General features: G+C 43.8%; 1 protein-coding gene across 1 annotated transcript in view; it reads left to right on the top strand.

Moving 5' to 3' along the window:
• The window catches only part of LOC149324215 (lipoxygenase homology domain-containing protein 1-like), a 237,886-nt gene that overhangs the window by 37,490 nt on the left and 184,564 nt on the right, over positions 1-15,832 (top strand). The window contains exons 5-7 of the mRNA XM_089487726.1: positions 1,253-1,351; positions 8,979-9,127; positions 10,049-10,172. Of these exons, the coding sequence (XP_089343852.1) occupies positions 1,253-1,351; positions 8,979-9,127; positions 10,049-10,172 (372 nt within the window). The remainder of the gene's footprint in view (positions 1-1,252; positions 1,352-8,978; positions 9,128-10,048; positions 10,173-15,832) is intronic.

The following is a 15,832-nucleotide window of genomic DNA, read 5'->3' on the forward strand; positions in this document are numbered from 1 at the left end:
AATATCTGCTTCCCTTCAGACCCACTTGGTACATTTTATGTAGCTGAATTAACCATATGTCTTATTATCTAACACTTCAGGATGATCAGAAATTTTAATGATGTGTTTCCTTTGACTCTGGATGCTTTGATCTAAATATGCCTAGAGTCCCATGGAGTCATCCTAATTCTTTTCATATTTGGGCAATTCTGGCTTCCAATGCATTTATTTTGGATTCTGTTTGGGTATACAGAATTTTATTTAAAAAAGAGATAGCTTTGACAGTTTTGCTTAATACTCTGCCCTGGTCCCCCCCCCCCCCCCACCAAGCAGAAACTAAATTTAAAAACCTATTCATTTTATTGTCCACCAGCAGAGGGGGCAAATGCACTATATTAAAGAACTGTTCAAAATGATTTATTTTCATCTGTGTGATGTTGCAAACAAACTTTTAAAGCTCTCTCACCCTTCTTACATCTTCCATAAGAGAAGGTTGTGCCCAAATTGGCCGGAATATTCATTGGCTTTGGCCATTCTGGCAGGCTTATCCAGATAAATTTAATTTTAATACATTTAAAATGGTGAATTTTAAATGATGAATTTTAAATGTGGATTGTTTAATTAGGTGTGTATCTCGCATGTTTAAAATGTATGTATGTTTCAACTGATATTGTGCATCCGTTAATTGTTGTTGTTTCCCACCTCGATTCATGGAGAGAGGGGGGTAATAAATAATAATAATAATAATAATAATAATAATAATAATGGCTGTGGGATTCTGGGAGTTGTAGTCCACCACCTGACTCCTGTTGGTTACTCCAAACTAAAAAAGACTTCATGAGTCAGTTACTGGATGTTGAATGAACACATAGGGAAACAATACTGATTCAATGTGTCTGTTCTAATTGGGGCCTCATCCACATGGTGGGATTAATACACTTTGACATTGCTTTAACTGCAATGTCTCAATGCTACAGAATTCTTTGATTTGTACTTTTGTGAGCTATTTAGCCTTCTCTGTCAGAGAGCTCTGGTGCCACAATATACTGTAAATCCCAGATTTCCATAGGGTGGGACATTTAAAGCAGTGTCAAATTGCATTAATTCTGCAGTGTAGGTGCAGCCTGGGACTAATAGAAGGATTCAGGTCCCACAAAGTGACTTTTCCAAGCTCTGTTCATAAGTGCGCGACTAATATGAAGAAGTATTTTGTAGTGTTTCCGATATCAGTCTTAATATAATGCTATTGATGTGCTGATGTGTTTCTTTGCAGTGAACAAATATGTAGTCAGAGTGTTTACAGGCGATATAAACGGCAGCGGAACCGATGCTGATGTTTTTATTAACATCTTTGGCCAGTTTGGAGACACAGGTAATGCTTTCTTTAGGATATGCTATTTCCTTTGCTGTCTGCAAAAACCAAGGAGATGAACAATGATTTGTCAAGAAACTTGAGATCAATGTGATTTTGGGAAACGCGCATCTTTTTACTTTTGGGATTTTTGCAACAATGCATTTCTGATATCACTTTATTTGTACAATTGCATGTGATAATCATTTGCGCAATTACTTGCCATTTTTGCTTAATTTGCAGGATGCTTTAAATGAGTTTTAATCTCTCTTTAATGCCGAAATAGCCCCAGTGTGATAAACTCATGTCTAACACTTAAACCACTTCCTCATATCCCCACCTTCTCATAAGAACTGGGAGCCGAGGACGCATATGCCAATTAAAACCAATTAAAACCAAGGAGATTTTTTAAAAAGTACAAAATGTACAAAAATAATACAAAGGTACTCTGCTTTTTGACAGCTTGCTTTTGATGACCCACTTTTTTGATGGTATTGGATTATTACCAGAATCCATTAATTTGATCCGTTGTCTGCTTTTTTGACAAATCTAAGCACAAATATAAGTATGTGCTGTATTATAACCACATGACAACACCATAAACAACTTCTTTAGTATATATTCTAAAATACAGAACACAGATTGAATGAAAAGATGGCAATTTGCATGATGTTTTTGCTACCATGTGGTGCTTTTCCCCTGACTCAGCATCATCTTTTCATTCAGTCTGTGAACTGTATACTTTAGAAGTCATTCAGAGTGTTGTCTTGCTCTTATATATAGCACTATACATGTATTCATAGTTATAATATACAGTTAATATGCGTTCTGCATTTCAATAATTTCCATTTTTTGAAAGTGCTCTGGTTCCTAACCTGTCAAATAAATGGGGGATTACTGTAGTTAAAATAACATTAAACTAAAAGCATAGATAGATAGATAGATAGATAGATAGATAGATAGATAGATAGATAGATAGAGAGGTGGGGTGGGTGGGAACAAAGAAAGACTAAAAAATAAAATAAAAATAGAATAGCACATTATTACAAGCCTTCCAGTCAGTTTTCAAAAGCCTGCCAGAATTTTTTTTAAAGTGTTCACTAACTGACCAAAGGGAGGTTAGTATGCAAAGGAATCTTGTAGATCTTGTAGATGCCTTTGCATACTGATTTTCCAGACTAACATGGCTATGTCGTTGACAGAAGGAAAGGAGTCACTCTGACATACCTGGGAAAGGCATTCCAAGTGGGGTGGGTAGTGATGGAGAAGGTTCTTTCCTATGTTCCCCCCAGGGATGCCTGTGAAGGTGGTGGGCCTGAAAAAACAGGTCTGCTCTGAAAATCTCAAGAAATTGGCAGGCTCACATGGGAGAATATAGTCCTTCATAGAGTCATAGAATCATATGGTTTGAAAGGACCTCCAGGGATATTCAGCTTAACCCTCTGCCATGCAACAATAGACAACCAAAGCACTCCTGAAAGATGCCAATCCAACTTGCTCTTGAGTTGACCTCAACTCATGGTGACTCTGTGGATGAGACATTTCCTAGACTCCTTATTCTTAACTTCTTGCAGGATCAGGCCCATGGCTTTTCTGAGTCCATCCACCTGGCATATGGTCTTTCTCTCTTTGTATTCCCCTCTACCTTTCCTAGCAATATTGTTTTTTCTAGTGAGTTGTGTCTCCTCATGATTTGACCCTCATTGGACAGTCTGTCAGTTTTTGCATGCAATACATTTCATTTATTTTTCTGTGTGCCCCCCTTATTGTAAAAAAAAGTTTGTATCTTTCAAGGCTTAATTCAGGGGTCGGTAACCTCCGGCCCACGGGCCGGATGCAGCCCGCTGAGGCCTGCCGACCGGCCCCTGGCTGCTGTTGCCGCCGCCACCGCCGCCACCCGCCGCCACAGCCACCCGTCACAGCTTTTTGCCGCTCTGGGCACTGCCATTTTGGGCGGCAAAATGGCAGCGAAGTCTCACGCGACCGTCCCTGAGGTCGCGTGAGACTTCGCCGCCATTTTGGGTGAAAAAATGGCGACGACCATAGCAGCCTCTGGGGCTATGGGCGCCGCCATTTTGCTGCCCAAAATGGCGGTGCCCAGAGTGGCAAAAAGCTGTGATGGGTGGCTGCGGCGGCAGTGGCAGCGGGCCTCTAGGAGGCCCGCTGCTGTCGCTGGGGCCCTCCAGGAGGGCTCTGACGGCAGCAGGGGGCCTCTGGGAGGCCCTTTGCCGTCGCTGGGGCCCTCCAGGAGGGCTCCGACGGCGGCAGGGGGCCTCTAGGTGGCCCTTTGCCGTCGCTGGGGCCCTCCAGGAGGGCTCCGACGGCAGCAGGGGGCCTCTGGGAGGCCCTTTGCCGTCTCTGGGGCCCTCCAGGAGGGCTCCGACGGCGGCAGGGGGCCTCTGGGAGGCCCTTTGCCGTCGCTGGGGCCCTCCATGAGGGCTCCGACGATGGCGAGGGGCCTGTGGGAGGCCTGGTGCCATCGCTGGGGCCCTCCAGGGGGCCCTCCAGCGCTGGCGGCCCCCACCAGCTTTTTTGCTGGTCTCTGATGGGGCCTGAGGCCCCGTCAGGGGCCAGCAAAGATGGGGAGGCCTGGCCCCCGGAGGGTGGAGGCTCCGCCCCCGGCGCACGGCCCCGCCCTGGAGGGTGGAAGCTCCACCCCCCGGCACACGGCCCCGCCCCGGAGGGTGGAAGCTCCACCCCGGCATGCGGCCCCGCCCTGGAGGGTGGAAGCTCCACCCCCGGCTTTGACCCCCCAGTCGCCTGAGGGACAGCAACCCGGCCCCCGGCTCAAAAAGGTTGCCTACCCCTGCCTTAATTAATCTAAAATAATGCTTCTTTTTTTCTTCTGGACATCCCCAAGAACTTCTCTAAAGTTGAAATTGGCCCTCTGGCTGAAAAAGGTGGCCTGTCTTTGATTTCACAGGTTGGACAAAGACTGCAGAGAGTCAAATTCAAACCCCACAGCCATGAAATCCACTGGGTAGTCTTGGATGAGTCACTCTTAGCCAGAGATACCTAACAGTGGATCTGCTCTTGTTGGGGCAGCAAATTTTCTTGCCACTCCCTCCACAGCTGCTCTGAGTTGAAGAGGATGTCTGCCACTATAGCATCCTAGTTTGGCATTAGAAGAGCTCTCCTGCTATTCCATACCCTCACAACATTTCACAGTTGAAAACTGGGATGCATGTGTGACAAGCTTGGAGGCTTGGAGCATCCCAGACAGATGGCTGGATGGCCATCTGTCTGGGATGCTATGATTGAGAGGTCCTGCATGGCAGGGGGTTGGACTGGCCCTTGTGGTCTCTTCCAACTCTACGATTCTATGATTCTTTGATTTTAAGCAACATAAGAATGTGGGCAAGGTGATAATCATTATTAATGAAGAAGAACACACAAGCTGGACCATGCTGCAATGGTTTGTTTTTGCCTGAGCCTGCTGAGAAGGAAAAGATTCCCACCCCCTCCTCTTCTCTCCCTCTCTGCTGAGTTAATGGACTGCAAACCACTTTGCACACTGAACCCAGTTTGCAGCAATTAAAGTAAACTGAAGGCAAGGAGAGGAGAGAAACTGGGACAATTTAAACACAGGTGAAAAACTAGGATGACAAAAGATTAATCGGGGATGTTCCTGCCAAATCAGGACAGTTGTAGGGTATGCAGTGCAACTCAGAGCAGCTGTGAGGCACATAGTGAGAAAATCCAGAGGAAATGGACCACTCTATCTCTTAGCCTAATCTCCTTCATCCTAAATCACAAGAGTGTTTATCACACAGAGGTTTTTGCAGCTCAGATCCAGGGTGACTGCTGGTCCAATGATGCGAATTCACGTTATAACGTGAATGTTTTATCATACCTGGTTGCCCTTCTGTTGCTCTTCCGAATCGAGGGGGAATTGAATCCAAGGCAAGTCATGTGATGCGAATTAACGCAAAGCAGAATGAGTGCAAATTGTATTATCACACCGGTGCATACCATGCGGATTCAATGATTCGAATCGGCACCCTTGCACATGCTCAGTGGGGCTCTGAATGCATCGTGACCTTGTACATTTCTGGGGTGAAAAGGGGTGCAAGTTCTTGTTCCCTGTTTCGCATAATTGTGTGAATATTTGCCTTGTGAATATTTCTGTGTCTTCTTCATCCCCTTTTTAAATTTTCCCTTCCATTTCAGCAATTTCAACACACACATAGATAGACAGACAGACAGACAGACATATCTGTATATTCACATTCACGCACATACACACATGTATATATTCCAAAAAAAAGTGAGTTGCCCTGAAAGTTGCCCTGAAAGTGAAAGGACCATTGAAAGGAAATGGGGGGGGGGGAAATTGCAGCGCTGCATCATGGGAAATTTGCAACCAGGGGGTTTGCGGTGGTGTACCAGAGCAGAAGCAAAGTTGTATTCTACACCAGACTAATTCGAAGTGAAATCGAAGTGAGCCTGAAAGCGAATTCTGTGAATTTACTTTTTTTCCAATTTCACCAAAAAGAGGGGTCACTTTGGAATCACTGCGGAAGCCCCACAGAAGGAGGCCCCATAGAAATGAATCACGTGTGATAACACATCACATTATCACGTGAATTCGCATTGTTGGACCCGCAGTCACGTTGGAACTGAGCTGCAAAAAGCTGCAAAACCCTCCGTGTGATAAACCTCAAGGTTGTCAGCAAGCTAAAATGGTGTGGGGAGGATAGAAAGAACTTGGAGGAAGGTGGGGATTTTTTTTTTTATAAAAAAAATGCAATATTCTGTTCTTGTTCTTCCCATGCTGCAATACCCACAAGGTCCAGTGCTGATTAAGGAAATTGTCATTCTAAGCATCTGAAGTGATCAAACTTAGCAAAATTGCACTCCTTGTCAAGAGCACAGCTGCCCTTTTGGGTTTTTTCTCCAAAAAACTGTCTTTTCTATGCACATTGCAAGCATATATTAAACAACTATCAAGGCAAATGACTTGGCTGGTCTTGCGGCTGATTAAATAATTTTACTTTATTAATCATTTAAAACATTAATTAATTAATAAACCATTCACTCAAATTCACAAGCATTTGCATATTACTTGTACCACAAGGTCAGTGCCTATTGTGAGACGTTGACAAGAATGTCCTTCAAGACAAGAAAGCTACCACTTATTATTAGATAGAAAGGCCACTTTTAAGAGTTCTCTTATTACAGTAAATGTGCTGCAAAGAAAATAGTCCTTTTATTTCTAGAATGGTACCATTTCTCTGCAGCTTTGTGTTTATAGTTCAAAAGACTTGTTTATTTGTTGAAAGCCAGAACATATCATTTTAGGATGTCAGCTATTTTGCTGGTGGAAAAAGCATGCTGGGGGTAGGATGTTTCTGCTTAGAGCCCAAGGGGCTCATTCACACTACAGAATTATAGTGCTATGATTCCACTTTAACTGCCTTTGTTCTGTCCTATTGAATCCTGGGATTGGCAGTTTCGGAAAAATAACTGCTTGGTAAGCTAGAAGGTAGGAGGACAAGAGGAAGACTGCATTACAGGTGGATTAATTCAACCAAGAAAGCCACAGCATTGAGTTTGCAAGACCTGACAGGGCTGTTGATGACAGGGTGACTTGAAGGTCTCTTATTCATAAAGTCACCATAAGTCAAAATCAGCTTGACAGCTTGTTGTTTTTGTTGTTGTGTGCCTTCTAGTAATTTGTGACTTAAGAAGACCCTAAGGTGAACCTATCATGGGGTTTTCTTGGCATGTTTTGTTCAAAGGAGGTTTGCCATTGCCTTCCTCTGAGGCTGAGAGAGTGCGACTTTCCCTGTGGATTTAATGACTGAGTGAACCCTGGCCTCCAGAGTCATAGTCCAACTCTCAAACCACTAGGCCACACTGTCTGCTTGACAGCATTTAACAACAAATTTCACAATTCTCAACCTGAGTGCTCCAGTGCCTTGCCAAACTACAAATGCCAGGATTCCATAGGATAGTACCTTGGCAGATAAGAGTGGAATAATAACACTACAGTTATGTAGTGGGTCCCAGGTCTCTACAGTGTAAAAGAAGATAAAGACAATATGGAAATCCCCCAAATTCTTGATCTCTGGGTGAGCTGAGGCAGGCTTTGTGTCTACCAGGTCCAAAGCCACTTCATTCCTTGGAGAAGGGTCCAGTCAACCCTGTCCTTTGCCTATGTCAGCTTAGAAATGGCATAGGAAAATTCTTTCCCAGATACCCACTCTGCTGGAGGAGACTAGAAACTCTGCCCTGAAACACTCAGGGAATGACATAGTAGATCCTCTGAGCCTACTTTGGATTGCTCCATTATATTATTAAGACAACAATTTTATACGATGATTATCTAAGTAACATTCACTGAGCTGAATAGGAATGTTAGAGATATCTCCAGCTTCTGCTAGTGATGAAGTGTGACAATGGTGTGTATAGGTGGAACCTTTACTACTTTAAGGCACCAACTGTGCCTGAAAAGATAACCCATTTACCTATCCTTGGCATCTATCTGTCTGTCTAATTAATCTGTGTGAAAATTTGCTTGGCATTGCCTGAGTTGATGCTGATGATTTCAGTTATAATTTGAAAGAAGAAAAGGTGTGACTGTTAGTGCCTGTAGTCTTTAAAATTTGTTTCACACCAAGTTCCATGAAAAGCAGACCAAAATCAAAATTTTGCAAACACCCCACCAAACCCCGCCCCCGCCTCGACATTTAGCAATCAGCCCCGAACTTGCACAAAATTGTTTGGGATGTCTGTGCAAATTGGTTCATAAATGTGTACTCTAGAGAACAGCAACAACAACAACACTAAGTTTGATGTAATTACAAGTTTTTGTGGGTTTTTGGCTATGTGGCCATGTTCTGGAGGAGTTTATTCTTGATGTGTCACCAGCACCTGTAGCAGAGAATGCTGGCATTGAAGTGAATGGGGTATATACCATGTGACCCTTGGTTGAGAGGATGTGATTTACATGTTAATCTGGGTGTGTTGGTTTGTTGTTGAATGGCAAGGCCTTGGAGTGGGAGGATATGTGACAAGGATTTGTGTTGACTTAATTAGTGATCCACTGTCTGCTGGGCAAACCCCTGACCCTGGGTGATGTTCATTTACACGAGCTGAGTCTTGAATTTGAGATTTTTCAGGACCAGTAGCCAAACTTTGTTTAGATTTTTGTGGGACTTTCAGGCTATGTGGCCATGTTCTAGAAGAGTTTATTCCTGATATTTTGCCAGCATCTGTGGCTGGCATTTTCAGAGAATTTCTCTGAAGATGTCAGCCACAGATGCTGGAGAAACCTCAGGAATAAACTGTTTCAGAACATGGCCACATAGCCTGAAAAACCCACAAAAATCTATGGATGCTGGCCACGAAAGCTTTCAACTTCACAAACTTTGGCCCCATACAGACAGGCCAAAATAAAGCTGCTACGGGTCACTTTGGAGGTATGCTGTTTAAATGATGCATATATTCTAAGAGTCCGGAAGCTGCGCCAAAGCCACGCTCCGGACTCTTAAAGCAGACCCATTAAATCAATTATTCAGTGATGAGTCAATACATAGGAAAATCCCATTGATTCAATGGGTCTACTCTAGTCACAGCTAACAACAATTGTGTGTGTGTTTTATCTGCATCTAATTTTTCCCTTTTGTTGTTCTATGTTGCTTAGGAGAAAGGAGGCTGGACAATGACAATGACAACTTTGAGAAAGGTGCAGAAGACAAGTTCACACTAGATGCCCCCAATCTGGGAAAGTTACGGAAAATCACCATAGGCCACAATAACAAGGGAAGCTCAGCTGGCTGGTTCATGGACAAGGTTAGTACAGATGTGCTTATTTTCCCTATAGGAATGGAGGATGCTGCTCTGTACTGAGTTGGACGTTTAGTCCCTGTAGCTCAGTATTATCTGTGTAGAATTGCAGCAGCTATGCAATTGCTATGCCCTGAAATATATTGCTAGCCTACAACTAGAGTAAGTCCATTGAGTCAGTGGCATTTATTTATGGGTTGACTCACCATTCAAGTATGGTCCACAAGCCATCAAGCCCTTGGAGAACTTCCAGGAATTGGGGGCATATCTAGGGGTACAGACTGCACCAGGTGACTGCCTTCTGGTGTAGAGTATACCTTTCCATTTGTAGACGAGGACTCCCGGATACTGAAGTTCCTGGAAAGGACCTGGTCCATCTGCCTAGAGGTTGCAAGGAGGCATGCTGACCGGCATGCCACAGCCAACACCTGTAGGCCTCTCCTGTCACTGAATGGTACCTGGACCCCTTTGGGACCTGTGAACAAAGCAGGAAGACCAGAACAACCTGGAACATGAACAGTCCATTCATTGGCAGCAAGTACACTGGAGCCTTTCTCTTTCATGGTGGCCTGGTCTAATCCTGAAGGGCTCATTGACTTGGCAGCTTTGAGCCTGGGAGTGACAGCATGAGTTACTGCACAGAGTGACACCAACCCTAGTGATGCCACTTCCAGGAATGACTGTTGTAGCCAACAGGCCCAAATGTGATATTGGTCCCTTTCACACTGGGGAAAAAATGCTAGTCTTTCACATCAAAGAGACTAAAAAGCACTGCTCTCAGTAACATATGGTGATTGGGTTGATATGCTGGGATTTTTAACATGGATGGTTGCTTGTTCTCATGACTCCAGAGAAAATGAAGGTTTTATTCCGTGCTGCAGTTTCTGCCTATCTTGTTCAAATGAAAAGTTGTTCTTTTCATCCTAGGTTATCATTGAAGACATTGGCAACAAGTGTGTGTATGAATTCCCATGTGCTCGTTGGTTTGCCCTGGATGAAGATGATGGCAAAATTCAGAGAGATATCCTAGTAGGAGGAACAGAAGCAACAGGTAAATGCCTTTGAGGCTGGGAATGGTATTAATCACAGTTGATTGTACTATGTACACAAGGCTTATCAGTGTAAAGACAAGCCATGATTTGTCGTTATGCTTGAAACTGGCCAACTCTCTTATCAAAGTATAAGTTGACATTACTACACGCGACTACTGTAACCACTTAACATTCTTCAGGGAGTGAAACAGAGGTGTGTTGAATATTTAGAGAAGAGTTTTGGCTGAGTGTGATTGGAATGCACTTAGGAATATACGCACATGTAAATCACACTAGGCGTACAGGGAAAAATGTCATCATTGCACAACCGTCTACTGATAAAAGTAGAAGCAGAGTTGCTTAGACAGCTTGTTTATCTGTGCCTTGTCTTTGCAGATTGCACATTGTGCATTGTGGTTGTACATCCTATACTTTTCACTGAGGTTTTGCTTCCTATATTTTTCATTGTGAATGTGCATCCTATACTTTCCATTGTCATTGTGTGTCATGTATTGTACATGGAGCAATAGCATCCAGTCATTGACATGTGTTGTTCAATGTTGCTATTTTGCATAATAGTAACATTTCACAACACATTTCAATGACTGGATTGCTTAGTGCTGCTATAGTGTATGCCCACATGCAGGTATTTATGCTATGTTAAAGAGATGCTGAATTGAGTCCTGTGTGTATGTGTGTGTGTGTGTGTGTGTGCGCATGTTTCCATGCATTTCAGGCCTGATGGAAATGGGGCCAGGATTTGTTGGTGAAAGCTGACCCTTCCATCAGTGACAGCTTGGGTCATCCATGCCAGTATGGCAATGAATCCAGGTTTTAGTCCAAACAATAAAGAATTCCTAAACTCATCTAAAAGTAGTTTGAACACTTTGGATAGCTCCTGTAAATTCAGATTAAAATCCTAAACTGGCTGACTGTCTCATTCATGTGGGAGCAACCAATTCCCATGGCTCCCAATGAAAAACCAAGTCAAGTTTCCATTTCAGGTCCATGGTGACACTCTCTCAGGAGAGAAGCATTCCAGAGGAAGGAAAGAACTATGCAATTCTGTTACCTGAATCATCACAGGAGTGGGTGGCTGAACAGTAGGTGACATAAAATTTCTGCCACAGAATAACCAAATATCAGGTGGCAAATTGGTGTGTACTTGTGTTATGTTTGTATATTCCAGGTCATCCCTAACTATAGCACCAGTAAATGATCAGGAAGCTATAATTGCAGGGGCAGATCCATATCTGAGGTGGCGTTGGGCAAAATCTGGTGGCACCCTTCAGATGTCACCCTTCCATCCCATATTCATTTGGCATCGATAAGTGGCAGAGCTTTAAAGGGAACTACAGGCAGCAAAGAGTATCTCACTCTGAGGGTAGGCCTAAACCTTAGTTTATTGCTAGAGGGAGAATAGCAAATGGTACCTCTGTCCCTACAGTCTCCTGAAGTCAAGCTACATAGCACCCAAGGCAGGTCAAATTATTTTGGCACCCGAGGCAGAAAATATAAGTGTTTTCCTGTCATATTCCCTGGTTGTAAAAATATAATTAATAATAAAATTTAAAAAACAGCTGCTGCTGTCACATAAAACTACTGATCAACTGCCTGAGGCAGCTGCCTCACTTTCCCTCAGGGTTTGCCTCATGATGGACCTGTTTCTCACAATGTCCCAGAGTGCTACACAAGGTATATTGACATTAAAAGGCAGCTTGACTCACTTACTTGGCTCTACTAGAAGACCAGGCAGCAATCTGGGGTTTTTTTGGTAATGGGGTTCTGGGTGGCCAGCTGCAACAGTCCTTCAACCAAAGCAAGTACTATGTAGGGGTCAGGGGGGCCACTAGAGCGGTGCAGGAGGTGCCGACCAAACTGGGTTACAGCTGATGGTGGTAACCAACTGGGGTAGTCACTTGTTGTTCATCTCAACCTTCCCTGCTGCTCTTTGCCACCAACCAGGGCATGTCTGCAAAAGGGAAGGGAGGGGGTGAGGAAGAGGAGGAGGATGCCACTGTTGAGTGGCATCACTAGGGTTCATATCACCTGGTATGGCAACCTCCTCATACTGGAAGTGCATACTGGAAATGTCAAGGTCTGGCTGGGCAGGAAGACGATGCAGCGGGATGGAAAATGAGGGCAGTCCACTACTGCTACCTCCAACTAACAGCACTTTCCAGTCCATGGAGGTGACACCGAGTTACCACCCTGGGTGACACCAATCATAATGATCCCACTCTAAGTTGTCTTGGGAGTTGTTCTCCCAAAAAGTAACTTCTGTGCACTGTTGAAGCCTTGGCATCTGCCCCAAAATTTCATACATTGGTGGAGATCCTGCCTAAATCTTGTAACCTGAATGACAAAGACTAAGGAGCTCAGTGGAGCAAGTCATTCTCCAGATTATATGGAGAACTGTTTCCTGCCAGGACAGATTCTGCTAGGGGTGTTCATGCACTCATTTTCAACATAAGGCTGAGAAGTAGAGGGGTTATTACAAAGACTTCCTGGGTCTTCAGAGACATTCTCCTCCAAAGAATACCAATACTCTGAAAACCATCCAGCATATTATTTTGGGCCTTGGGACATCTGGGCAAGCAACATGCCTGCTGGGGAGTGGTGTTTAATTTAGGCTTCTGCCAGCAGAGTTGCATGCTCTCCATGGTGTGAGTCGCCCTTTCAGAGAAGCTTAATTATTTATTTGAGCAAATGATACAAAAGCTGCTGGTGAGTTCCAAACTGATCAGTTTTATGCTTCAGAATCTTTGTTGAGGGAAAAAGAGAGCATTTTTCTTTTACTGTTCCCTGAGTTCTACCTAGAGCTATGGAAAAGTCCCCGCTTTTGGACTGTGTGTATAAGGGCCTTCAAGTCACTTGCTGACTTAAGGCAACCCCATGAATTTCATAGGGTTCATAATGAATACTCAGAGGTGGTTTTACTGGTTCCTTCCTATGATTTAGAGCCTACAGCACTGGTATTTGTTGGCAGTCTCCCATCCAAGTACTAACCAGGGCTGACCCTACTTAGCTTCCAAATGGCTCCCCAAATCCTACAGCCAGATCGGAGTGGGAGGATCATGGGGGCATTAATCCAAAGAAGAAGATTTTCTAAGCTCTGATTTGCCCACAAAATCCTAATACAGGTTGAGTCTCCCTTATCCACTTTTACCAGGGACAAAATGTAGGACAAAATCGAGACCAAACTGTAGGACAACTGCAGGACAAAACTCAGCCCAAAATGTAGGACATTTAAGGTCAACCATTTTTCTTCAATGTCCTACATTTTGGGCTGAGTTTTGCCCTTCAGTTGTCCTACAGTTTGGTCTCGAATTTGTTCCACATTTTGTCCCAGGTAAAAGTGGACAATTATGGTAACCCTACCCTTATCTGAAATGCTTAGGACCAAAAGTATTTTGGATTTTGGAATTTTCCAGATTTTGGAATATTTGCATATACTTATGTGAGATGGGACCCAAGTCTAAACATGAGATTCACTTCTGTTTTGTATACACCTGATACACAAAGCCTGAAGGCAATTTTATACACAATATTTTAAATAACTTTGTACATGAAACAATGTTTGTTTAGACTGGACCATCAGAAAGCAAAGGTGTCACTAGCTCAGTCACCCATATGGACAATTTTGGATTTTGGAATATTTTGAATTTTGGAATTCTGGATAAGGGAGACTCAACGTGTACTATTCTGTTGCCCTTCCCTCAATGTCTTGCTTAGTAAGAGCTGCAACAAACAAAAGCCTTATTACACTGCCAAAGAAGTAAGCACTGAAGCATTTTAGAGACAGATTCATTTCAAATGACCAGTGACTACAACTCAGCACAACTATAACAGACTGCAAAGTTGCATGTCTAAGGTGATTTGTAGAGCAAGAGATGGGACCCCTGGCCTGCTGGCAGTTTTAATCTGGCTTGCACAAGGCCTGAAGGACTCTCCTGCCATTCCGCAAAGTCCCCTTTTCCCTGAAGTCCTTCCTGCTGGAAATCCCCCCATGTGCTGCTAGCCTTTATCATGAGAAAATCAGGGCTGCATCTGCACCACAGAAATAATGCAGTTTGACATCTCTATAACTGCCATGGCACCATGCTATGGAATTCTGGGATTTTTTAATTCTGTGTGATATCTAACCTCCTCTGTCAGAGAACTCTGGTGTCCCACCAAATTACAAATTCCTGGATTCCACAGGAAGGAGCCATGGCAGTTAAAGTGGTGTCATGGAATCATAGAGTCATAGAGTTGGAAGAGACCACCAAGGGTCAGCCAGTCCAACCCCCAATGAAAATCCTCTCAACAGATGGCCATCTAGGTTCTGTTTAAAAAACCCCAAAGAAGGAGACTTCACCCCACTGGGAGGCAGCATATTCCATTGTCAAACAGTTCTTACTATCGGGAGGTTCTTCCTAATGTTGAGGTGGTTTCTTTTTCCCTGTAGCTTGCATCCATTACTCAGTATCCTAATTTCTGGAGCAGCAGAAAACAAGTTTGCTCCATTCTCAATGTGACATCCCTTCAAATATTTAAACATAACTACCATGTCACCCCTTAACCTTCGCTTCTCCAGGCTAAACATACCCAACTCCAGTCCCCAAGTCTCTCCTGAGACGTTTCACTATTTTGGTTGCCCTCCTCTGGGCATGCTCCAGCTTGTCAACATTCTTTTTGAATTATGGTGCCCAGAACTGGACACAATATTCCAGGTGAGGCCTGACCAAAGCAGAATAGAGTAGTACTATTACATCCCTTGATCTAGACACTATACTCTAGACCAGTGGTTCCCAATCTGTGCTCCAAGGTGCACTCCCCAGGTGCTCTGTGGCCACTTCAGGAAAATGAAAGAAAAATTGAATGAAACTGAAGAATAAGAATATATTTTTATATATACTCCTAAACACCATTAACTTGTAAGACATAAGGTAGGTCTCTTAGGGGCTCCACTATAGAAATAAGGGCTTCACAAGTCAACAACGTTGGGGAACTCCTGTTCTAGACACTAGCCTAGAATTGAATTGGCTTTCTTAGCTGCAGCATCAAAATGCTGACTAAACATTATTTCTGCAGTGCAGATGCAGCCCAAATGATATGTGAGGGATACCTACTGTTGCCTCCAGTCACTGGCATCTCCAGTTTATTGTAGAGTAGGAGTGAGCAAAGTGCAGTTGTGAGGGTGCATGTAGCCCCTTTCCTGAAAGCTGGTTTTGTGACCTTTGATCCCTCCAGTCTCCCCCTATTTCTGACAAAATGATGGTGAATTGCCTCTCTATGCAGATGCAGGGGGACTCATCCCATCTCCATGATGTGAGATACTCATCCTGCCCAGTCTATAGCTTCCTAGTGTCTCCCAGGTGAACAGAACAGGACTTGCAAAAGAGACTCATTCTGCATTTAAAAAATAAAAGGGAGTTCTACAGACTGCTACATTATAGGTACCTACATCGTGGTGTAGTGGTTTGAGCTTTGGACTATGATTCTGGAGACCAAGATTTGAATCCCCACTGGGCCATGGAAACTCACAGGGTCACTTGGACAAGTCACACTCTCTTGGCCTCAGAAGGAGGAAAAGGCAAATCACTTTTGAACAAATCCTGCCAAGAAAACCCTGTGATAGGTTTGCCTTAGGGTTGCCGTAAGTAATAAATGACTTGAAGTCACACAGCAACAATGA

The sequence above is a fragment of the Sceloporus occidentalis genome, unplaced genomic scaffold (genome assembly GCF_023333645.1).
Source record: "Sceloporus occidentalis isolate IW3139 unplaced genomic scaffold, rSceOcc1.0.p SCAF_1, whole genome shotgun sequence".
Lineage (NCBI taxonomy): Eukaryota > Metazoa > Chordata > Lepidosauria > Squamata > Phrynosomatidae > Sceloporus > Sceloporus occidentalis.